The sequence below is a fragment of the Schistocerca gregaria genome, chromosome 3 (assembly GCF_023897955.1).
Source record: "Schistocerca gregaria isolate iqSchGreg1 chromosome 3, iqSchGreg1.2, whole genome shotgun sequence".
Classification (NCBI taxonomy): domain Eukaryota; kingdom Metazoa; phylum Arthropoda; class Insecta; order Orthoptera; family Acrididae; genus Schistocerca; species Schistocerca gregaria.
Genome location: NC_064922.1, coordinates 201,946,194 through 201,971,349, shown reverse-complemented (window position 1 = coordinate 201,971,349; position 25,156 = coordinate 201,946,194). Strand labels below are relative to the sequence as shown.

General features: G+C 43.7%; 1 protein-coding gene across 5 annotated transcripts in view; it reads left to right on the top strand.

Moving 5' to 3' along the window:
• The window catches only part of LOC126353794 (uncharacterized), a 908,618-nt gene that overhangs the window by 744,383 nt on the left and 139,079 nt on the right, over positions 1 to 25,156 (top strand). For all 5 annotated transcript variants that reach the window (XM_050002888.1, XM_050002887.1, XM_050002886.1 and 2 more), the window contains exon 7: positions 22,505 to 22,728. In XM_050002888.1, the coding sequence (XP_049858845.1) occupies positions 22,505 to 22,728 (224 nt within the window). The remainder of the gene's footprint in view (positions 1 to 22,504; positions 22,729 to 25,156) is intronic.

Here is a 25,156-nt window from a genome sequence, read left to right as displayed (position 1 = left end):
CACATTGACACCGGTGTGTCAGACCCACCATACTTGCTCCGGACACTGCGAGAGGGCTGTACAAGCAATTGATCACACGCACGGCACAGCGGACACACCAGGAACCGCGGTGTTGGCCGTCGAATGGCGCTAGCTGCGCAGCATTTGTGCACCGCCACCGTCAGTGTCAGCCAGTTTGCCGTGGCATACGGAGCTCCATCGCAGTCTTTAACACTGGTAGCATGCCGCGACAGCGTGGACGTGAACCGTATGTGCAGTTGACGGATTTTGAGCGAGGGCGTATAGTGGGCATGCGGGAGGCCGGGTGGACGTACCGCCGAATTGCTCAACACATGGGGCGTGAGGTCTCCACAGTACATCGTTGTTGTCGCCAGTGGTCGGCGGAAGGTGCACGTGCCCGTTGACCTGGGACCGGACCGCAGTGACGCACGGATGCACGCCAAGACCGTAGGATCCTACGCAGTGCCGTAGGGGACCGCACCGCCACTTCCCAGCAAATTAGGGACACTGTTGCTCCTGGGGTATCGGCGAGGACCATTCGCAACCGTCTCCATGAAGCTGGGCTACGGTCCCGCACACCGTTAGGCCGTCTTCCGCTCACGCCCCAACATCGTACAGCCCGCCTCCAGTGGTGTCGCGACAGGCGTGAATGGAGGGACGAATGGAGACGTGTCGTCTTCAGCGATGAGAGTCGCTTCTGCCTTGATGCCAATGATGGTCGTATGCGTGTTTGGCGCCGTACAGGTGAGCGCCACAATCAGGACTGCATACGACCGAGGCACACAGGGCCAACACCCGGCATCATGGTGTGTGGAGCGATCTCCTACACTGGCCGTACACCTCTGGTGATCGTCGAGGGGACACTGAATAGTGCACGGTACATCCAAACCCTCATCGAACCCATCGTTCTACCATTCCTAGACCGGCAAGGGAACTTGCTGTTCCAACAGGACAATGCACGTCCGCATGTATCCCGTGCCACCCAACGTGCTCTAGAAGGTGTAAGTCAACTACCCTGGCCAGCAAGATCTCCGGATCTGTCCCCCATTGAGCATGTTTGGGACTGGATGAAGCGTCGTCTCACGCGGTCTGCACGTCCAGCACGAACGCTGGTCCAACTGAGGCGCCAGGTGGAAATGGCATGGCAAGCCGTTCCACAGGACTACATCCAGCATCTCTACGATCGTCCTCATGGGAGAATAGCAGCCTGCATTGCTGCGAAAGGTGGATATACACTGTACTAGTGCCGACATTGTGCATGCTCTGTTGCCTGTGTCTATGTGCCTGTGGTTCTGTCAGTGTGATCATGTGATGTATCTGACCCCAGGAATGTGTCAATAAAGTTTCTCCTTCCTGGGACAATGAATTCACGGTGTTCTTCTTTCAATTTCCAGGAGTGTATATTGATACTCGCAAACTCCCTCATCAAAACTTTTATCGTCCTCCTGTATACACAAAATCATGAAATTTCGCAAGAAGCAAGGTTTTACGGCAAAACTGAAGGAAAAATCAAGGAATTGTTAGTCTGTAATGATGTCACACGTAAAAAAATTTGCCATTTGTTATCAGACTGACCGTTCATCAACCAAATGAGCCCTTTTATTCTCAGTAATTCGGCCATTTGTGTCACATATTTTGATACTCGAAAATCACTTACCAAAACCTATAGGGTACTTCCCGTTGGCCAAGAATCATGACATTTCGCAAAAAGAAAGGTGTCAGAGTGTAAGTTAGAAAACGGCAATATTATATATTGTAATAATAAATCACATCAAAAGAAATTTTTTGTCAGTTTTTACCCGATTGTCTCTCCTTTCTACGGTCAGTTAAGGACCATTTTTCTCAGGAACGGGAAGACGTATCAAATTGAATTCTGTCAGATGCTGAAGTTTTTAGTCCTTCGCTGGTGTAAAAAGTTAAGTTTCTAAGTCAATGCGTTCAAAAGATAAGGCTGTTTATGTCACTTTGACACTCGGAGACTCACTCATTAAAATCCATAGGGAACATCCCGTTCATCTACACTCATGAAATTTGGCAAGAAGCAAGGTTTCATAGTGCAAGTAAAGGGAAAACATCAAAAACTTTATTTCTAGGTATATCACAGGAACAAAAATTTCTTTTGTCATTTGTTATTCTATTACAGACGTCAAATTAAAGTCTTGGAATCCCCAGGACCGATATCCTGCCATTGTCAATGTCGATAACAGACAAAAATCGCCGAGATTCTCGATTCCCAGAATGGAGCAACTGCCTGTATACAAATGTAAGTCTGTACAGAACCCTTTGTCCGCCAATCCTACTCGCTCCTGGCCATTTTTAAAATATATAAACTTTCTTATCAGAAGTATGCAGACACCTATTAGCAGTGCGGCAGGGTGGGTTGTAAGTTCGTCGTCTCTCTTTCACCCCGTGTTGGTAAATACGCAGTCAGCCGATGAAAGGCACCGTGAAGAGAGACAGGGTAAATACATATCAAGTAAAGGTCGCCTCACTAGAGCTTGGAATCAGAATCTCCGTGTTCCTAAAATTTCGGGCTTTCAGGATTCTAAACAGCTTTCTTGAAAATATTTTAAAGTCCGACAAATTAGACAATATTACCTCCAAAACACGTTGTAAATGGCTATCGAGTCCTTATTTACTGTTGAACTATTACTTGTGCAAGTTGGTTGTGCTTCAACTACAAAGTTTCATACGAAAACAGCCAGTAGTTAACCAGTCCGAACCGAATTATTTTAATACTCTTTAGAGTCACTGCACACACCTCTGTTCGTGAGTCACAGCATCCAGTAGTCATGTGCGCTTCTTAAAAAGAAATGCTCGTTCAAATGTTCCGCAATGTTGACGATATACGCCACGCGGAGTTTAAGTACGAGAAGAGAGTTCACAAGCCAATAAATTCCAAACTAAAACACTTAAATTTTCCAAACTTTCACCAAAACTTTTAAAATTGTTGTCACTTCATAAATACGATAAAAGAACCCGACAGAATGTAATATATTCTTCACCCCAAAAAAAGATAAAACAGTGGCGCGGTGCCACATGGATCTGCATATTAAGACGGTTCCGTTATGACTCCTAGAGATACCGAATTTTGTCACATAGCGGTCCACAAGGCGCGGGCGTACTTAATTCCTAATGACTGATGATTTAGGCAGCGAATCAGAACATCTCCATTCCTCAAATTACTCGCCGCAGTTCCTAATTCATCCATTAGATATAAAGAAAGCAATTTGTAAGAGGAACACTGACTTCACGAGGCCAAATTTGATTTTGATAAAAAGCATGATTTATCCCCAGAAATTAAGCACTAATTGATTTAACTCCAAAATTATCTTCTGACTTCTTTTATACAAAAGCATGCAGACTAGGGTATGCATGACATACCCCATACGACTCAAGGTTGACAAGAAAATTTTTCCACGCATACGTTTACGTAGTTCTTGATAAAATAAACATCCACACTTTTCGTATGACGTCCGTGCAGACTCTCACTCTCTCCATCATCTTCATACAACAAAATGCACTTAAATAATAATTTTTAAAGCAGTTACCCTTGTATCAGCAGCTATAATGAAAGCATAGAAAATTCTGGAAAAACAAATCTTTCGAGTTGTAGTGTCTGTGTAGAATGCAGGAGGTTATCTTTAACCAAAAATAAAATGACATTTGATAAGTATGAAGAAATAATTATTGCTGCTTCTTGTGGAACGTCCAGCTGACTTATTACAAGTATTCTAAACTATCAAAGTCCTGCCACTGCGCTTCTGGTGCCTACGGAGAGTCCAGAGTAGGCCTACGATGCCCGCAGAGCCTAAGTCTTGGAGACGACGGGCGAATACTGCAACTTGTAGACCCGGCGGTAGTTGGAGAATGTACACGACTTGCGCACTGAAGAGAATTGTCCGCCGCAGTTCAGTGCTTCGGTATTCAACTGGGCATCGACCCAATCGGTATCCACACACACGATGCCTATGAGTTGGCAGCTGCGGCCTCTGGGACACTTCGGTATAGTTCGTACTGCCAACCCATACAGCTGCTGCGCTAAGAGTGTTTCGAGAGCGGCTTATCGATTGTGGTGCGCTACTCTCTGGAGTCGTGAGTAGTGTCACTGACATTATCATGAATATACTATAACCTTTAGCTCTGTTTTGTAATATCAGGAAAGTTATTAGGGGCTTTAGGTAAAATTTTATACCTATGAAAGTACTAAAAATATTGAATTAAATTTTTTCAGTATAGCTGTTTCATCAAAAAGATGCTATCTCTTCGGTTTCACTGCAGGACACCCTCTAAGAGCGCTTACTTCACTGTTCATTGCAAGGTACTCAGACTCGGTGTAATGTCCTACATTACAGTAGAAATGGTGTGTATCCACCCTTCGCCTATATGGCGGAATGAAGTCTGCTCGGGACACATTAAATGATGTGTCTAAAGATCTGTGGAGGAATGACAGATCATTCTTCCACAGTGTCAGTAACCAGAGAAGATATTTATTTTGGACACTAGGGTCTGGACCGAAGTCTACATTCGAACACATCCCAAAGGTATTCCATAGGTAGAGGTCGGGTCTGCGGGTGCCAGTCCATTTCTGGGATGTTGTTGTTAACAAACCATTGCGTCACAGATGATGCATTATGACACGGTGCACTCTCATTCTGATACAATCATCGTCTTCGAACTGCTCCTGTACAGCACGTGGAACACAATGGTGTAAAATGTGCTCATATCCATCCACATTTACAGATTTATTAAGCGCAGTGGCTGGCCGCTGTGGCCGAGTGGTTCTAGGCCTTTCAGTCTGGAACCTTGATGCTGCTACGGTCGTAGGTTCGAATCCTGCCTCGGGCATGCATGTCTGTGATGTTCTTATGTTAGTTAGGTTTAAGTAGGTCTAAGTCTAGGGTACTGATGATCTCCGATAGTGCTTAAAGCCATTTGAATAATTTTTAAGCGCAATGAGTGTACGAGACCTTAAACGCGAAAGCTACCCCCACACGATAACCCTATCTCCTCCTTACTTCACTGTTTGTCAGTAGACCTGATTGCAGGTAACATTCTGCAGACATTCGCCAAATCCAAAGACTACCACCCGATTGTTCAAGGTAAAATGTGATTTAATCGTCCAAATCACTCGTTTCCCGTCGCCCACTGACTAGTGTGTCGCTCCTTACACCACCTGAAGCGTCGCTTTGTGTTGTCTAAAGGAATGTGTATGCTGATCGACCATTGCACTCCTCTCTTTTTAACATTCCACGCACAGTTACTGAACTAGCTGGACTGCTGGCCGTACTTTGGAACTCAGCAGTGATGTCTTCCGCTGATTCCGAGACATTTGTTACATCTACCCTTCGAAATGTTCGTGCGTCACTACATGAGATCTAGATGGTCTCGGTTTAGCTGTAGTTGTTCCTATGCGTTGCCACTTCTACATCTACGTCATTACTCTGCAATTCAAAGTTAAGTACCTGGCAGAAATTTTATCGAACCACCTCCAACTATTTTCCTACCGTTAGAGTCTCGATCAGTGCTGGAGAAACGAATACTTAAATCTGTTCGTGCGATCTCTGATTTCTCTTATTTTATTATCATGATCATTTATCTCTATGTGGATGGGCGGCAACAAAATATTTTCAAATTCTCGGGAGGAAGTTGTTAATTGAAATGTGATGAGAAGATCCTGCGGTAACGAAATACACGCTTGTTTTGATTGCCACCCCAGTTCACATATCATACTCGTAGCACACATTTCACTATTTTGTGATAAGATAAGACGAGCTGCCCTTCTACGACATGTTTCGATGTCTTCCTCAATCATATCTGGTGCCACACCAAACAGCAATTCTCGAGTAGAGGGCGGACAAGCGTACTGTAAGCGGTCTCTTTAGTCGACTTGTTGCATTTTCCAAGTGTTCTGTCAATACATTCCAGTCTTTCTTTCGCTTTACCAAAAACATTGTGATTGTTCAATTTCATGTTATTCGTAATTGTAATCGCTAAGTATTTAGATGAATTGACAGCATTTAGATTTGTGTGATTTATCGTGCAACCGAAATTTACCTTATTCCTTTCAGTACTCATATGAAATGAAGAACGGTTGAATAATTAATTTGACTGTCCGTTTTTCTTGTTTTTCTAATAACTGGTGATATTAAATGTCATTTGTTCATCTCCTGTCCCGAATGCTGCCGGCATCAAGCTCCATCACGTCTAGATGGATTTCAGTTATTAACCGGTAAAGAAAGAGACAGCACGGGGAATCCTCAGACCAAAACAGGAAACAGGTAGGAATGATTCAAATGGCTCTGAGCACTATGGTTCAAAAATGGCTCTGGGCACTATGGGACGTAACATCTGAGGTCATCAATCCCCTAGAACGTAGAACTATTTAAACCTAACAAACCTAAGGACATCACACACATCCATGCCCGAGGCAGGATTCGAACCTGCGACCGTAGCGGACGCGCGGTTCCAGACTGTAGCGCCTAGAACCGCTCGGCCACCCCGGCCAACAAACAGGTAGATCTGGTATGATTTTGCATGTTTTGAGTCTAGTCAACACATTAAACAAGAGGTAGCCTGTTACACGTGAAGAATGGTTATCGTTCGCAAACAAGGTTAAGAAACTGGCAACACTCGTCTTGCTGCTGGTGAAATACAGTAATAAACAGTAAAAATTACAGGCATAATATTGAATGGTCCAACCCCTACATTAAGAACGAGTACACCGAGAGATAGCTGAAATACTAAAAGTCATCAGAATTGACGAGACCGGCCACGACAGAGCCGGTTGAGACTGCTTTTAGGGAAACATGGTACTACTCCCGCACCAACCGTTTGGCGTAGACGGTGTCGCGTCGCGTCGAAATTACTGCCGATTAGCACGCGGGAACTCATTACTGACCACACTGTATTGAGTCACGCGATCAATGGCCGCTACCGATGCAACAAGCATGCACGTCTGTGCACAATGGTGGCGACTCTCACGTGGACGGTGGTCACGAACTTGCACCTATTAGGCACCGGCTTCGACTGGGGTGTCGAGAACGTCTGCCACCGCCGACAGGAAGCGTAAGTTCATGATCAACCTAACAAATGCGCCTCTCGCGCATTCCTTCCGGCCCATGACCGCAGTGTTGGAGCCCTCACAGTTGGGACGCCTGGAATAGCGGGACTTCCGCAGAAACGGCAGGGTTGCGGCCGTCCGCTGCCGGTCAAGAAGAACTGAAATTCGAACTAACGGTACTTTATCCTTCTAGTAGTACGCCATATTGAACTAATTGTGTATTAATTATTCCAGGCGCCAGAAAATTATAAACTCTTGACGAGCCGTGTGTTATGTTGCTAAGTAAGCCTACGGAGGTCCCTAATTGCCGGGTAAAATTAATTTTATATCATTTAATCGGTAATTAACGAATTAGACTTGTAAATTACTGATCTGATCAGCCCGCGGTTTAAATCAGCCGACTGGTAATATAAAAGCCGAACTTAAATCTAATGAAAGGTATTGATTAAATTTTATTAGTACACTTTCCTTTTGTCAGAGGGATGGACTGGCTGTTACTTTGCCTCCGCTATTCTGTGGCTGGGCAGAATAATATAGGAGGTACATAGGCATCAATGAGGATTTTTAATGCCTCAACTAATAACAGAGGAAGAGCCACAGTAGCTAGAATTAAGATCACATTAAAACAAATTCTTAGCTCTTAAAACGTTTATGTGTTGGAACGAGAACAATAAATAAAGAAAAAACACAATAAAAATTAGAAAACACTGTAGAATGTAGAGGGTGACGATTATTGAGCAGTATGATATAAAATGGTCGTAACTTCTCAACGGTGTGCGTCAGGACGTTAAAATTGCACGGTTCGCTGGGGGGCATAACAGGAAACGTGTATGGTTAGTGACGAAGCCCACTTTCATTTGGATGACTTCTTCAATAACCAAAATTGGCGCATTTGGAGCACTGCGAATCTACATTTCGCGAAAGAGAAGTCTCTCTGCCCTCAAAGGGTGACTGTGTGGTGTGCAATGCCCAGTCATGGAATAATCGGTGCGATATTCCTTAATGGCACAATGACTACCTAACAGTACATGAAGGTTTTGAAAGATGATTTCACCCCATTATCCAAACTGACCCTGGTTTGATAAGATGTAGTTCATGCAAGACGGAGTTCGACTTCATCGAAATAGGAGAGTGTTTGATGTCCTGGAGGAGCACTTTGGGGACTGCATTCTGCTTATTCACTGCAAGGAAATCATTGTTAAAAGTACTGTCGTATCTCTTGATTACATCCCACCAAATTATTCCCTCTATTTCCTATGCAACTATCTGGTTCTTGACCGAAAGTATCTTATATGGAGATGTGTATAACGGTTTCCCCCGCCGGCCGCGGTGATCTCGCGGTTCTAGGCGCGCAGTCCGGAACCGTGCGACTGCTACGGTCGCAGATTCGAATCCTGCCTCGGGCATGGATGTGTGTGATGTCCTTAGGTTAGTTAGGTTTAAGTAGTTCTAAGTTCTAAGGGACTGATGACCACAGCAGTTGAGTCCCATAGTGCTCAGAGCCATTTTTTTGTCTGATATGTCTGTTCTGAAAGCTGGAATTCCTCTGGTAAAAAGTCCTCCAACGGATTTTGTGAAAAGTCCACCTCTCTATCTGAACCCCCCCACACACATAGCGTGAATAGTTCGGTTGTAGACTCTAGTTTTCTGAGCTGAGAGTCATGTTTTCAGACAAGCTTACAGACATCCCTAATTGCTGGGGAAAATTAATTTGACACGATTTAATTGGCAATTAATTGTGATTTAATTGGCAATCAATTGGGAATTACTGGACTGATTAGCCTGTGACTTGTATCAATCGACTTATTAAAAAAGAAGCTAAATCAGTTATCATAGTTAATGATTAAATTTTATTAGGACACTCTCCGTTTGTCAGAGGACTGGACTAGCTGCTACTGTGCATCCATATGTCCTGTGGCTGAGTAGCACAACGTCAGTGCTACAATATCGTGTCTGAATCATTTTGCAACTACTTTTGATCATCTGATGACTTTTCAAGACGGCAAATCGCAGTATTATAGGCAAACAATGTAAGAGAGCTGCTCAGATTGTCTCCTACGTCGTTTATGTACTACGAGAAACACGACTGAACGCTTTGGAACTGAATGTGATGACAGTCACGTCCAGCACAAGACGCGTCCTGCAAATACATTCTCTCCTCTGTGTTAGCAAAGATAGTTTCAGTTTGTACTGGGAAGAGATAACGTGTGACGGGTGCTCTGGCATACAGTCGAGAATACGTTGTTCGTTCTTGATGTGCGGTTATGAAATTTACTGGTAAGTTGGCTAAAGCTCACTAAACTACTAAATGCCCACCCAGTGCCATTCCAGCTAGCCGTATGGCCTAACGCGCAGCTTTCGGGGCTGGAAAGGAGCGCCTGGTCACCGGCACGAATCCACTAGGCGGACACATGTCGAGGTCTGGTGAGCCAGCCAGTCTGTGGATGGTTTTTAGGCGGTTTTCCATCTGTCTCGGCGAATGTGAACTGGTTCCCCTTATTCTGCCTCAGCTACAGTATGTCGGCGACTGCAGCACAAACAAGTTCTCCAAGTATGTGTACACCACCATTACTCTACCACGTAAACATGGGGGTTACGATCGTCTGGTCTGAGACGTTCCCTGGGGGGTGGGTGTGGGGGTGCACTAGGGGCCGAGCCACACAATAATCCTGAAAGAGTGGCTGGGAGTGGGGCGGCGAAGGGGTGAAGTGGACTGTGGTAGTCGTCGTGGGGTTGTGGACCACTGCGGATGTGGCGGGGAAGGAGCCTCTCCGTCGTTTCTGGGACCCCGGTTAATATACAATACAACACATACAATACAAACTGCTAAAGGAGCATCCAACGTTAAACGGGACGTCAATGTTCTTTTTTGGTATAATTTTTATTTTACGTAAAACACAAGTAAGCAGCTAAAAAGATAAGCTACAAGCGTACAAGTCACATATAACATAGTTCATCTACGTAACACTTAGGGCCCTGGTACATTAGAAACATTGTAGAAATTTCAGTCACAGAAAAATTTAAAAATTCTGTAGTCTGATCGCAGAGTCGTGATTTCTTAAGATCGTTATACAGGGTGCTCAGAAACAGTCTGAAAAGCTTCTGAAGGTCTTGCAGGGTAATCCTTGCTGAGAAATAATTTTTAGGAAAAAAGTTCGATATTTCACGTCGTTTCCGAGTTAATTAGCATTTAAGTAAGCCAGTCAAGCCGTTCCGTGCTCAAATTCAAGTGGCCTGCTAGAGACGGACACGTTCTTCGTTTGGTTTCCCAAAATCGAACACGAGAGCGATACAAAAATTGCATCTGGGACTGCAGTAAGGATCGAACCCGAGTAAAATTCTGAGCAGACTCGTGCACTATAATCTACTATATCAGAACAATTGACACTAATTGTATCCGGCGGCCGCTTGAATTTTTTTGCTCTTGCAAATACATGAGTGACTAACCTCAATGCCAATTAACTGGGAAACGGACCAACTTAAAGAATTCTTTTCTTAGCAATTATTTCTCAGCACAACCTACCCTGCAACACCCTACAAGCTTTCAGACTGTTCCTGGCACCCTTTACATGGCGCGCAACTCTGATGATAATCGTGCGGTCGCTACACCCAACTGTGCTGCATGACCCGTTGTTCCTTCACAGTTTATTCGCATACACTGGCGTCTATGCTTACACTTGCGGCACTTCGCCGATCCGAACTTACCACCACAGCGGACAACGGACAAAAGACCCATTTCTCCGCTCAAATCCCCCGTCCTGAGTCAGGTCACGTGATACGACATCATTCAAAATAATACCTAAGCATGGCCATAATTCGTTTACAATTTTTATAAGATTTAAATACTTAAATCTAAATAAGTTATATAATTTTACACACATTTATCACTAAATAATTTTATAATTCGTCGCAATTAAAAACACTATGCAACGGAACTATGAACGCTCATCAAAACACAAAACAAATACTTTCATGTCCATTTTACATTACTGTATTTTCACTCTGCATTTAATACATAATTTTATTAAAAAAACTTTGAACATAGCTGCTAAGTTTCAGTGACCGTGTCAGAATTATATTGTAACAAATAAGCCCTCAGTCACAAATATTAAGTCAAAATTTTGACTTAATATTTTTGTCTGAGGGCTTATTTGTTACAATATAACATAATTTTATTCTTAAGCACGGAAAATTAAACTCAGAGCTAATTTATGATATGCTATGAAATTTACATAATTAGGAATAGCTCCATGTTTTCGCACTACAAAGATCTAAACTGAATGATGTCTTCATAATAAAACAATGACTTACTTTGCAGTTGTTCTAAACACGCCTTATGAAACTATGAAACGTTTTGACTAAAGTTCACCAGCCCAACATATTTCTACTGCTGTGGTTTAAATTTAAATTACGAACTATTTGGAAGAGCTAGTTTTCACATGACTTCTATTTCAATGATCCAAGGACTCATTATAAGCACACCCTACATTATTTACTAAAGTGCAAAGTCATGTACAGTAATTATATGCAATTACGTAACCAAGTAATTGAAACCATCTGAAACTGCCGAATGCTGCCTTCTCTTTATCAGGGAAAGATGAGTCTATAAATATATTGACTAGTCTTTGTGCTTTTCACATCCCATCCATTTTTTCATTGCTGGTATTTCGGTTGCCAGCAAAACTATTGTATGGGCATATTATCCCCCGTTGCCTTACAATGTGTGTGCTGCGACAGTAACCATATGTTACTGAGTAAAATGAATGAACGTCACAATATAGGATCACCTCTGGAACACTCCCAGGATGAAGACACTCTGATGTTTAATGCAAATGATCAAAATCCATCTGAAGTATTTATTCTAGTATAATTTCAGGGACGTGTGAACTTAAGAAGAATGGTAGCACCAACAGCAATGTAGAGGCATTACACTACACTGCTGGACATAATTGAAATATGACGTTTTAGAAACCCAGTAATTGGCACTAATTCCGAAGCATAAATTTTAAATTTAGCTCAAAGTTGCCTATAAACTTCCTCTGTAATGGTGCAGAAGCATGGATCTTTGCGACGTCACCCGCTGGCTCGCAGACGTTTCCAACGGCAAAGTATCGACACAGGTAATCAGATGTTTATGTGGCGTGTAAAGTATGTTAATGATACCACATTGGCACCAAATTTCGCCACAATTCTACCCAACGCCACCGTAAACGTGTCACACTATAGAAAGGTCGTCAGAGCTTCTCTTAACATTTCTTCCTTTCTCTTGTCACCTCTGCGACGAAGGTCCGAACCGCGACCCCCAGCGTTGGATTACGCGCTTTTCTTATGTGTGGCCGAGACAAATATTTCAGACACACTGCCGCTCTGAATCGAAACAATAAGGCCTCACGGTGTGATATGAGGGTCGTCAATGAGGCCATCTCTTTCCCACATAATCCACAGTCTAAAACCACAGTTCGCAGTGCGATGAGCAAAAGGGCGACATTCTTAACAAACTTTGGCATTGCTGACACCTCCTCGGCGATCCATCCCCTCTCAGCGGACATCACTGGGCTGCAACCCCATTGGAAGTGATCTGACCCATTTGGAGAGCAGTATGACCATAATTTTTTCTCTGATCTACAAGGTAGAACCACTAGGGACCGTTGAAAACCATTCAACGATTTTGAATGTGAACCGAAGCAGTAAAAAGTACATCTCTTTTTTATTGTTCCTCTTTCACACCTTCTGTGGCTTGATCACAGAGGGATGCCACATTGACATATGTGTGAATAAAATGGCAAAGGTCCATGTAGGACTGCTCAGTACAGTAAAAATCTTCGTGGCTCTTGGCTGAGAATTTTAAATGTCCCTTTCAGAGTAAACATGCGAAACAGACGGAGGCTCCTGCATATAGACAACTACTTGACACACCTCCAAGGCCAGTTGCCTGCCACCAGGAGTGTAGCAGTATTAGGCATGTTTTCTCTGAAAAAGCTAATTTTTAAAATGCTCGATATACGTGAGCAGGTTACACTGGCAGGGGGGGAGGGGTTGCAGGGCTGTTGCCAAAGGGCCCTTTGCTGTTTTATTCGCGCTTAATGGTTGCACCATTCTGAGATCTCGCCACAGTAGGGCATGAAACAAAAGCTCTGAAAAAGTGTAAGGATTTCGTCCCATGGTTTTGAACAGTCGCTAGTTGTTCCACCCTGTACGCCAGAGCAAATATTTCGGTCGCACTACACATCAAAATGATGATATCACATTCAATAGCGTATCAGCTCCGTGACGTCCGTTGAGAACGGTTGAATTGTAAATTTGGAAATTTGTGGTAAGGTTTATGGGACCAAACTGCTGAGGTCATCGGCCCTAGGCTTAGGCACTATTTAATCTAACTTAAACTAACTTATGGTAAGGACAAGACGCACACGCGTGCCCGAGGGAGGACTCGAACCTCCGACGGGGAGAGCCGCGCGAACCGTGACAAGACGCCATAGATCGCACGGCTACCTCGCGCGGCAAGGGCTGAATCACCTAAGAGGTATCAAAAGTGCCAAAGGTCGTCAGGAACGTCTTCTTGTTGGTTCAAATGGCTCTGGGCACTATGGGACTTAACATCTGAGGTCATCAGTCTCCTAGAACTTAGAACTACTTAAACCTAACTAACCTAAGGACGTCGCACACATCCACGCCCGAAGCACGATTCGAACCTGCTGCCGTAGCGGTTGCGCGGTTCCAGACTGAAGCACCTAGAACCGCTCGGCCACACTTCTTGTTGGTCATCGCACTGCCAACTGTCATTTTCGAGCGCGAAATTTGTGGGAATCAACTTCCTGAGGAAAAGGGTGGCTTCGATGACGCCCTTTACGCACATCCTGACGCCTTATCACTGAGTGGCTGTATGTCTTAAGTGTTTTCCTCATCAGCCCATATCAAAATTGCATGATTACGAACACTGACCGGTACGACAGCGCGTCTGCTACACGAAACGGTAGATAGCAGGCAGCGAATATGACAGAAAGTGAGTCCTTTTACAAGGGACCTTACATTTACTTAATAAACAAGCGAAACTTATTGATACTTAGCGTACCTGTCTTAAACTAGTGTGAGCTATGAGAATCTCTGCTATTGTCTACTTGTCCGTACGTACTATTGACTACGTTACATTGAAGTCGCCTACCTAGAAGCGAATCGTCCATTACTGCTGCGTTTCACATTTTTTTGGAGTAAGTGTGAAGTCCGGTGCTACCCGCAGGAAAATTTCGTGCTTTTCACCTAACGGACACATAACTATTATGGACTACTTCGAGCACCGTTACTTCAATTAACGAAGTTCCCATTGTCCCGGCACATGATTGCATACCTCAAAGTGGCGTTATCTGTGTTCCAGGAATGCGCTAATTGACCGACCCCCCCCCCCCCCCCTCTTGCCGGCGCTCTATAAAGGCCTTAATAACGGTAGTGGTACGATAATCTCATCATATAGTAGCATCGGATAATACGCTTTGGCTGGTGTCCCGGACATTAGAGCCAGTGACTACTCCATTCACTTAAGTACCCATTAACAGCAGGCCAGTGTGTGAAATGAACTATTCGTTTTGGATGAAGTGACTTGTACTCATTGAATGTAATACGTTTTTGCTTTGCTGCTAACAAGATCGCAACAGCTCTTAACGTAATGTTTCTACTACACGGTGCGCATCTAGACGGTAACTGCTCGGGCCACATAAAGTGGCGCTAAATGTACACAGCCACAGCCAACTGATTAAAGAAATCTTCTGTGTTATTTTCAACGCAAGATATAATTGTATCTGTCAATAATGAAGATTAACGAGGAATAGATTTTCCGGAACGTTTTCCAGGTGACCCGCGAAAACCCGTCGTGGGTCATTTATTATTAGTGAGGAACACATTGCGCTTGATTATCAAAATCTGGAGAGTTGGATTACGCAGTGATCAAATTTTCTCCGTAAATGCACCGTCAAACACACTGTATGCACACTCGGAGATAATGTGAGTCGATCGGGGAGCATGCCGAAATAGTCCGGCGTATTTGCTATAAAAACTGCCCGGATGGAGCATAGATAAATCATCTACCTCGTAAGCAAGGGACCCTGGATCGAGTCCCGGCCAGACACAGATTTCCACTCGCCGCCGCTGATTCCGCATAAAAGTTCCGTTGCAGCTGTTATCATTAGTTCCTTCCCTTTCCTTTCTTCCCCCTGCAACATCGGTGTATAGTTACTGGGACCGTTGGGACCGGTCAAGAGATATCTTACATCACGATATTTGCCACAGTCACATCTGTCGTCATATTCATCAGTGAGGGCCCAGTTTATCAGGTTTGCCTGATGAGGTTCATAAAAATCCCAATTTCTATCTGAAGTTCTCGCTGCTAGGCATGTCTTGTATTGGAGGGTAGTCATTTCGAGACTTGGTGAGTTCATTGTTCAACAAATTTCTTGCAGGATTTAACTATAGCAATCATACAGGAAGCACGAATGACGTTCGTCGAAAGCATACTTGAGGCTCTCAGTGCGTTCACGACCGGTTCTTCGGGGGCTGGGCTCCGTAAATACGTCCGCTTTGTCACTGAGGTGACAAAAGTCATGGGACAGCGATAACCACATATACAGATAGAGGTAGTATCGCGTACACAAGTCATATAATGGCACTACATTGGCAAAGCTGTCGCTTGTATAAATGTGATTCATATGAAAAGGTGTCCGTCCTTATTATAGCCGCGCAACGGGTGTTAACAGACTGTGAACGCGGAGTGGTATTTGGAACAGACTTTGAACGCGGAATGGTAGTTGGTGCCAAATATTTATTTATTTATTTATTTATTTATGCATTTATTTTACCTGGCAAGATTAGGGCCTTCAGGCCCTCTCTTACACCTAACCAGGCATACTCAGATTGAACGAGTTACAGTTTCTACTTAACATTAAGGACATATAGCCTATTATGCAGTATTGATGTTAAAGAAAAAAAAATAGATATCATAACAGTAGTACAATGATAATTATAATAATAAAAAATAATTATAACAATCAATAATAATAGTAATAATAATAATAATAATAGTAATAGTAATAATAATAATAATAATAATAATAATAATAATAATAATAATGACTATGTATATGAAAGTAAACATACTTTTCTTTTCTGAATGTCAGTCACATTGTTAGTTGGGAATTTTCTCGTTATGTTCTTGCAGCTTGTGAGTTATTCTCATCGAGCAGAGACATAAGGCGATAGAATGGGGTGAAAGAGATATATAAGAGGTAGATAGGTTAGAGGAAGAGAAATAGAACGGTAAAATTCGAAGCTGTGGTGGAGAGGAGAAAGAAAGAGATGGGAGGGGCACAAGAATGGTGGCTATACCGTCCCTAAAATGTATGTTTTGAGTTCCCTCTTGAATGTTGAGTAGTTCTGGATAAGACGCAGATCACAGGGGAGCGCGTTCCATAGTCGTATGGTTGAGATGGAGAATGACACGGAGAAAGATTTTGTATTATGTAAAGGTACAGCCAAGATGATAGACGTATCCGATCTGGTGTTGCGATTGTGGAATGATGATAGGTGTTTAATGTGAGAAGATAAGTATTGGGGTCACCAATGGCTAAGAAATCGATGAAGTAAGCACATCGTGTGGAGATCGCGTGCCGTATGTGGGCGTATCCAACCTAGCTGGGAGTATGAAGGACTGATATGATCATACAACCGAATATTGCACACGTATCTAACGCAAGCATTCATCACTAGCTCGAGGCATCTAGAATTTTCACTATTTGTGCCGTGTTGAACTACATCGCAGTAGTAAAGATTAGGCAAGACTAGTGTTTGGACTAATTTTTGTTTAACATGGGTTGGAAATATTTTTCTAAATTTTTGAATTGCATGTAGGGAGGAGAGCGATTTCCGGCAAGCTGTGACTGTTTGTTCTTCCCAGTTTAGGTGTTCATCCAAGATTATTCCAAGGTCTTTTACTGTTTTTTGGTATGGTAGTTGGGTACCATTGAGGAGTATTTTAGGGACTGTTTCGCGAAAGTACCGGCTGATTAACTTTGGATGAGATATAAGTATGACCTGGGATTTCTTGGGGTTTAGTTTCAGACCTAGGTTCTGTGCCCATCGAGAAACAGAGCAAAGATCTGCGTTCATACTCGCTACTGCGCCAGCAATGTTCTTGGGGCTTGCACTTATGTACAGTTGGATGTCGTCGGCATAAAGATGGTAGTTGCAGGAGTGAATCACTGAAGAAATATCATTAATGTACAGTGAGATGTGAGTGGCTCGAAGACTTCTTAAGTAATAAAACCCAGTACGTTGTCCTCGATAGTGAGTGTTCATCGAAGGTGAGAGGGTATCACCTGGAGTGCTCCAGGGAAGTGTGGTAGGTCCACTGTTGTTTTCTATCTTCATAAATGAACTTTTGGATAGGGTGGATAGCAATGTGCGGCTGTTTGCTGATGATGCTGTGGTGCACGGGAGGGTATCGTCATTGAGTGACTCTAGGAGGATACAAGATGCCTTGGACGGGATTTATGATTGGTGTAACGCATGGCAGCTAACTATAAATATAGATAAATGTACATTAATGAAGATGAATAGGAAAAATAATCCCGTAATGCTTGAATACTCCATTAGTAGTGTAGCGCTTGACACAGTCACGTCGATTAAATATTTAGTCGGCCTTGGTGGCCGAGCGGTTCTAGGCGCTCCAGTCCGGAACCGCACTGCTGATAGGGTCGCAGGTTCGAATCCTGCCTCGGGCATGGTTGTTTGTGATGTCCTTAGGTTTAAGTAGTTCTAAGTCTAGGGGACTGATGACCTGAGAAGTTGAGTCCCATAGTGCTCAGAGCCATTTTGATTAAGTATTTGGGCGTAACATTGCAGAGCGCTATGAAGTGGGACAAGCATGTAATGGCAGTTGTGGGGGAGGCGGATAGTCGCCTTCGGTTCATTGGTAGAATTTTGGGAGGATGTGGTTCATCTTTAAAGGAGACCGCTTATAAAACACTAGTACGACCTATTCTTGAGTACTGCTCGAGCGTTTGGGATCCCTATCAGGTCGGATTGAGGGAGGAGATAGAAACAATTCACAGGCGGGCTGCTAGATTTGTTACTGGTAGGTTTCATCATCACGCGAGTGTTACGGAAATGCTTGAGGAACTCGGGTGGGTGTCTCTGGAGGAAAGGAGGCGTTCTTTTCGTGAATCGCTACTGAGGAAATTTAGAGAACGATCATTTGAGGGTGACTGCAGTACAATTTTACTGCCGCCAACTTACATTTCGCGGAAAGACCACAAAGATAAGATAAGAGAGATTAGGGCTCGTACAGAGGCATATAGGCAGTCATTTTTTCCTCGTTCTGTTTGGGTGTGGAACAGGGAGAGAAGATGCCAGCTGTGGTACGAGGTATCCTCCGCCACGCACGTATGGTGGATTGCGGAGTATGTATGTAGATGTAGATGTAATTGGACATTCCATTTCAGAAATCGTTAGCGAATTCTGTATTTCGAGGTGCACAGTGTCAGGAGTGTGCCGAGATTACCACATTTCAGGCATTATATCTCACCACAGTCAATGCAGTGGCCGATGGCCTTCACTTGACGACCAAGAGCAACGGTGTTTGCCTAGAATTGTCAGTGTTAACACACAAGCAACACTACTTGAAATAATCGCAGAAATCAATGTGGAAAATACGGCGAACCTATTCGTCAGGAAAGTGCAACTAAATTTGGCGTTAATGAGCTATGACAGTAGGTGACCGTCGCGAGTACCTTTCCTAACAGCACGACATCATGTGCAGCACCTCTTCTGGGCTCGTGACCGCATCGGTTGGACTCTAGGTTACTGGAAAGCAGTGTCCTGGTCAGATGAGCCCCGATTTCACCTGATGGTGGGGTTCAAGTGTGGCGCAGAACCCATCAAACCATGGATCCAGGTTGTCAAAAAGGTACTACATAGGCGGGTGGTAGCTTCAAAATAATGTGGGCTTTGTTTACATGAAACAGACTGGGTCCTCTGATCAAACTGAACCGATCGTTGAATGGAAATGGTTATGTACGCCTATTTCGAAACATTTGCAGACTTTCTATTCCATCAATGTTTGTAAAAGTTATTGAAAAAGTTGTGTATGTAAGGATAATTCATCATTTTATATCACACGATTTGCTATCAAATGTACTGTTCGGCTTTAGAAGTCGTTTAACAACTAAAAATGCTATATTCTCTTTTCTCTGTGAGGTACTGGATGGTTTTGAACACTTGGCCTTTTTTTTGATTTAATAAGGCATTTGATGCTGTTGATCACAAAATATTACTCCAGAAGTTGGACCATTACGGAATACGGGGAGTAGCTCGCAATTGGTTCACCTCTTACTTCAGCAACAGGCAGCAAAAAGACATTATTCACGACGTTGATAACGGCAGTGATGTAGGGTCTGAGTGGGCTACTGTCAAGGGGGAGGGGGAGGGAGAGAAGGGGGGTGCCCCAGGGATCAGTGTTGGGGCCACTCCTGTTCCTTATTTAAATAAATGATATGCCCTCTTATATTACGGGTAACTCTAAAATATTTCTGTTTTCTGATGACACTAGCTTGGTAGTAAAGCATGTTGTGAGCAACATTCGCTCGGTTTTGAATAGTGCAGCACATGACCTAAGTTCATGGCTTGTAGAAAATAAACTAACGATAAACCACAGTAAGACTCAATTTTTACAGTTTCTAACACAAAATTAAACAAAACCTGACGTTTTAATTTCACAGAACGGGCATATGATTAGTGAAAGTGAAGAGTTCAAATTTCTAGGTGTTCAGATTGATAGTAAACTGTTTTGAAAAACCCACGTTCAGGATCCTGTTCAAAGACTTAATACTGCCATTTTTACTATTCGAACAGTATCAGAAGTGAGTTCGACACGAAAATTAGTCTACGTTGCTTATTTTCATTCGCTTATGTCGTATGGTATTATATTTTTAGGCAACTCTTCCCATTCTAACAGAATATTTTTGGCTCTGAAACGGGCGGTTCGCGCAATAAGTGGTGTGAGTTCACGAACCTCTCGCCGACCCTTGTTCGAGAGTCTGAGTATATTGACATTGGCCTCTCAATATGTATATTCCTTATTACTGTTTCTTGTTACCAATATTAGTTTATCCCTAAGAAAAAGCACCTTTCACTTGGTTAATACTTGGCAGAAATCAAACTTGAATTTGAATCGGACTTCGTTAACTCTTGTGCAAAAAGGTGTGCGTTATACTGCTGCATCCATTTTCAATAAGCTGCCACTCTAATTCAAAAAGCTTAGCAGTACTTCCCGCCTTTCAAATCCAAACTGAAGAGTTTCCTCATGGGCCACTTCTTCTATTCTGTCGATGAGCTCCTCGAAAAATTAAGCTGATTCTTATTGTATTGCTGATAACCTTTACTTAAACTTATGGACTAATTTTTTTCAAGAATATTTATTTATATCTGTTATTACTTTTATGTTGTAGTTTCATGTGCTGACACGTTTCTCAATTTGGTCCTACGGAACTTGACGTGTAAATAAATAAATAAACTATCATATGCCGAAACAACGAGTTATGTCACCGGGCACAGTAACTCGCGGTTGGTTTGAATAGCATTCTAGACAAATTGAGTGAATTACGTGGCCACCCAGATGGCCCGACATGAATCTCATCGAGTATTTATAGGACATAATAGACGGGTCAGTTCGTGCACAACATCCTGTTCGGTAACACTTTCATAATTGTGGACGACTACAGAGGCAGCATTGCTCAAGATTTAAGTAGTTCTAAGTTCTAGGTGACTGATGACCTCAGCTGTAAATTCCCATAGTGCTAAGAGCTATTTGCGCCTGGACTGTGATTCTTGACATCTTTGATCTAACTCCCCTCTTTCTATCAGTTTTTCCAATGCTTTATTTCTTGCCTCGACTTTGTGATCGCGTCTTCTCGCAGCAATGCTTGTATTTCAGATTCGTTGTTTGATCAGTCAGTACATATACACTACTGGCCATTAAAATTGCTACACCAAGAACAAATGCAGATGATAAACGGGTATTCATTGGGCAAATATACTATACTAGAACTGACATCTGAATATATTTTCACGCAATTTTGGTGCATAGATCCTGAGAAATCAGTACCGACAACAACCACCTCTGACCGTAATAAAGGCCTCGATACGCCTGAGCATTGAGTCAAACAGAGCTTGAATGGCGTGTAGAGGTACAGTTGCCCATGCAGCTTCAACACGATACCACAGTTCATCAAGGGTAGTGACTGGCGTATTGAGACTAACCAGTTGCTCGGCCACCATTGAGGAGACATTTTCAATTGGTGAAAGATCTGGAGAATGTGCTGGGCAGGGCAGCAGTCGAACATTTTCTGTATCCAGAAAGGCCCGTACAGGACCTGAAACACGCGGTCGTGCATTATCCTGCTGAAACGTAGGGTTTCGCAGGGATCGAATGAAGGGTAGAGATACGGGTCGTAACACATCTGAAATGTAACGTCCACTGTTCAAAGTACCGTCAATGCGAACAAGGGGTGGCCGAGACGTGTAAGCAATGGCACCCCATACCATCACGCCGGGTGAGATGCCAGTATGGCGATGACGAATACACACTTCCAGTTTGCGTTCACCGCGATGTAGCCAAACACGGATGCGACCATCATGATGCTGTAAACAGAACCTGGATTCATCCGAAAAAATGATGTTTTGCCATTCGTGCACTCAGGTTCGTCGTTGAGTACACCCACAGGCGCTCCTGTCTGTGATGCAGCGTCAAGGGTAACTTTAGCCATGGTCTCCGAGCTCCATGCTGTTGCAAACGTCGTCGAACTGTTCGCGCAGATGGTTGTTGTCTTGCAAACATCCCCATCTGTTGAATCATGGATCGAGACGTGGCTGCACGATCCGTTACAGCCATGCGGATAAGATGCCTGTCACCTCGACTACTAGTGATATGAGGCCGTTGGGATCTAGCACGGGGTTCCGTATTACCTTCCTGAACCCACCGATTCCATATTCTGCTAACAGTTATTGGATTTCGACCAACGCTAGCAGCAAAGTCGCGATACTTTAAACCGCAATCGCTATAAGCTACAATCCGATCGGAAACGTGATGGTACGCATTTGTCCTCCTTACACGAGGCATCACAACAACTTTTCACCAGGCATCGCAGGTCTACTACTGTTTGTGTATGAGAAATCGGTTGGAAACTTTCATGTAAGCAATCTGTAGGTGTCGCCACCCGCGCCAACCTTGTGTGAATGCTCTGAATAGCTAATCATTTGCATATCACAGCATCTTCTTCCTGTCGGTTTCTGTAGCACGTCATCTTCGTGGTGTAGCATTTTTAGTGGCTAGTAGTGTATATGTTTCTGTATGTTTGCGACTAGATGTGAGATTATAGTAGCGGTATGATGGTGTCGCAGGCTGGGTACGGAGATAGTGAGCCCTCTACCCAACTGGTTCGAGTTCGGGCCAGAGCTGCTGCTGGACGTGGGCAACTGGAGTGGTGCTGGTGGCGGCGCCCTGCGACTGGAGCACCGCCTGGAGGGGGACCTCCAGAAGCCGGTGCAGTACCTGGTGCAGGTCTGCGTGGTGGACCGCCGCGGCTGCAGGGGACCACCTGCCGAGGCAAAATTTTACACCACAGGTGAGCTGGCTGACGTGCTATGGCGCTAGCCCAAACAACCCTACTGTTTCCTCTGCCAAATGGAACCCGGCAGAAGGGGATCCCTAAAGCCGTCGGCACACGGACCGTGCTGTCTAACGTTAACGTTGAGCGTGCCAAGTTCAACGTGCTGCTGAACGCTCAGGAATGATGCGACTTGTGCATACGGTACGTGGGCCCCAACGTGGTATACGCGATCGCAACGCACTCCAGCGGCAGTTGAGGGATGTTTCTAGTTCGTAAACCACACTGTTTACCCAACGGGCGCGAGTAAAATTCCCACGTCAGTTCTACTAAAACGAACATTTCCTCCATCGTCCGCGAAAAGGAAAATACCATGTCCATTCAATGACACAGGCTTATAAAAGTTCCATTACAAACAGTGCGTACAAATTTGGAATACTTCTCCGCATAAGATAAACATCATTTCATCATTCCCTCATTTTAGTAAATCTCCAACTTCAGTCTTACTTGATCACTGTTCCTACCCAGTAGCAGAATCTTTGCAACATGTGAATTACGAAGCGTAAAAGAAAAAGGAGCAAAATGTCTTTATACAAATAGCGCGAGTTGTCCTGTAGGTTAAGCCAATCGAACAAAGTCACTGCTCATAAAAGGTGAACTTATATTTACATAACATCAAATATTATAGTATATACTAATATTAAACTAATAATAAAGTCTCAGAACCTAATAAAAAGGCCAATGTAAGGGAAAAGAAATTGGCTAAGTCTACATCTACATCTACATGACTACTCTGCAATTCACATTTAAGTGCTTGGCAGAGGGTTCATCGAACCACAATCATACTATCTCTCTACTATTCCACTCCCGAATAGCGAGCGGGAAAAACGAACACCTAAACCTTTCTGTTCGAGCTCTGATTTCTCTTATTTTATTTTGATGATCATTCCTAACTATGTAGGTTGGGCTCAACAAAATATTTTCGCATTCGGAAGAGAAAGTTGGTGACTGAAATTTCGTAAAAAGGTCTCGCCGCGACGAAAAACGTCTATGCTGTAATGACTTCCATCCGAACTCGTGTATCATATCTGCCACACTCTCTCCCCTATAACGCGATAATACAAAACGAGCTGCCCTTCTTTGCTCCCTCTCGATGTCCTCCGTCAATCCAACCTGGTAAGGATCCCACACCGCGCAGCAATATTCTAACAGAGGACGAACGAGTGTAGTGTAAGCTGTCTCTTTAGTGGACTTGTTGCATCTTCTAAGTGTCCTGCCAATGAAACGCAACCTTTGGCTCGCCTTCCCGACAATATTATCTATGTGGTCCTTCCAACTGAAGTTGTTCGTAATTTTAACACCCAGGTACTTAGTTGAATTGGCAGCCTTGAGAATTGTACTATTTATCGAGTAATCGAATTCCAACGGATTTCTTTTGGAACTCATGTGGATCATCTCACACTTTTCGTTATTTAGCGTCAACTGCCACCTGGCACAAAATACAGCAATCTTTTCTAAATCGCTTTGCAGCTGATACTGGTCTTCGGATGACCTTACTAGACGGTAAATTACAGCATCATCTGCGAACAGTCTAAGAGAACTGCTCAGATTGTCACCCAGGTCATTTATATAGATCAGGAACAGTAGAGGTCCCAGGGCGCGAACCACTGCCCGCCTCCTAAACAATCCATTACTCATAACGCTAAACCAACAACTCAACCTCTACATCTAATCATATTATTTTCCCGTTTCCTGGAAACCTTAATCGTAGATATGTTACTAATTGAAATTTAATTATAAAAAATTGTACCAAGAACAATGCGTTTTGGGTGGATCTTCAGTGTGTGGCTGCCTTCCAATAGCCTACTCCAACAATACACAAGTTACAATAATTCTTTTGGCGCGAATATGATGTTTCTCATTATTTTATTGGAACTAATCACACGGGTTTTCCAGTGATTCTCAATTTGCTTGTGCTCAGAAACGGCATCTATACATGTAAGCTTGAAATCAATGCCAATATGGCGCCTCACAATTCTGTACTGAAGGGAGACGGTGTGCGTGTGACGTAGGTGGCGTTGTGCCCTCTCATTGGTCAACGCTCAGACGCACGCTCAGAGTATCTGACATGCCAGGTATTGCCCTGCACATTCGGAAAGACTCCGGAACGTGCTATTCCACGATATGACGTCAGAAACTCGGCACGCTCAACGCTTAACGTTCAGATGCACGGTTCGTGTGCCGACGGCTCAACGAGTTGCCTTGGAAGCATCGTACTGAAACGCGACAGGTTCGTGTTTCTTCCTCCTTTCTACTCACCACACTTAATCCATCGATAAGATAGGTCTAATTAATAAATTCCAATGTACGGGGTGATCATAATGAAAGTTAAACTTGCAAAGCGCTGTAGAAATAACACCACTGGTCAGAATGACGTCAGCTTGCA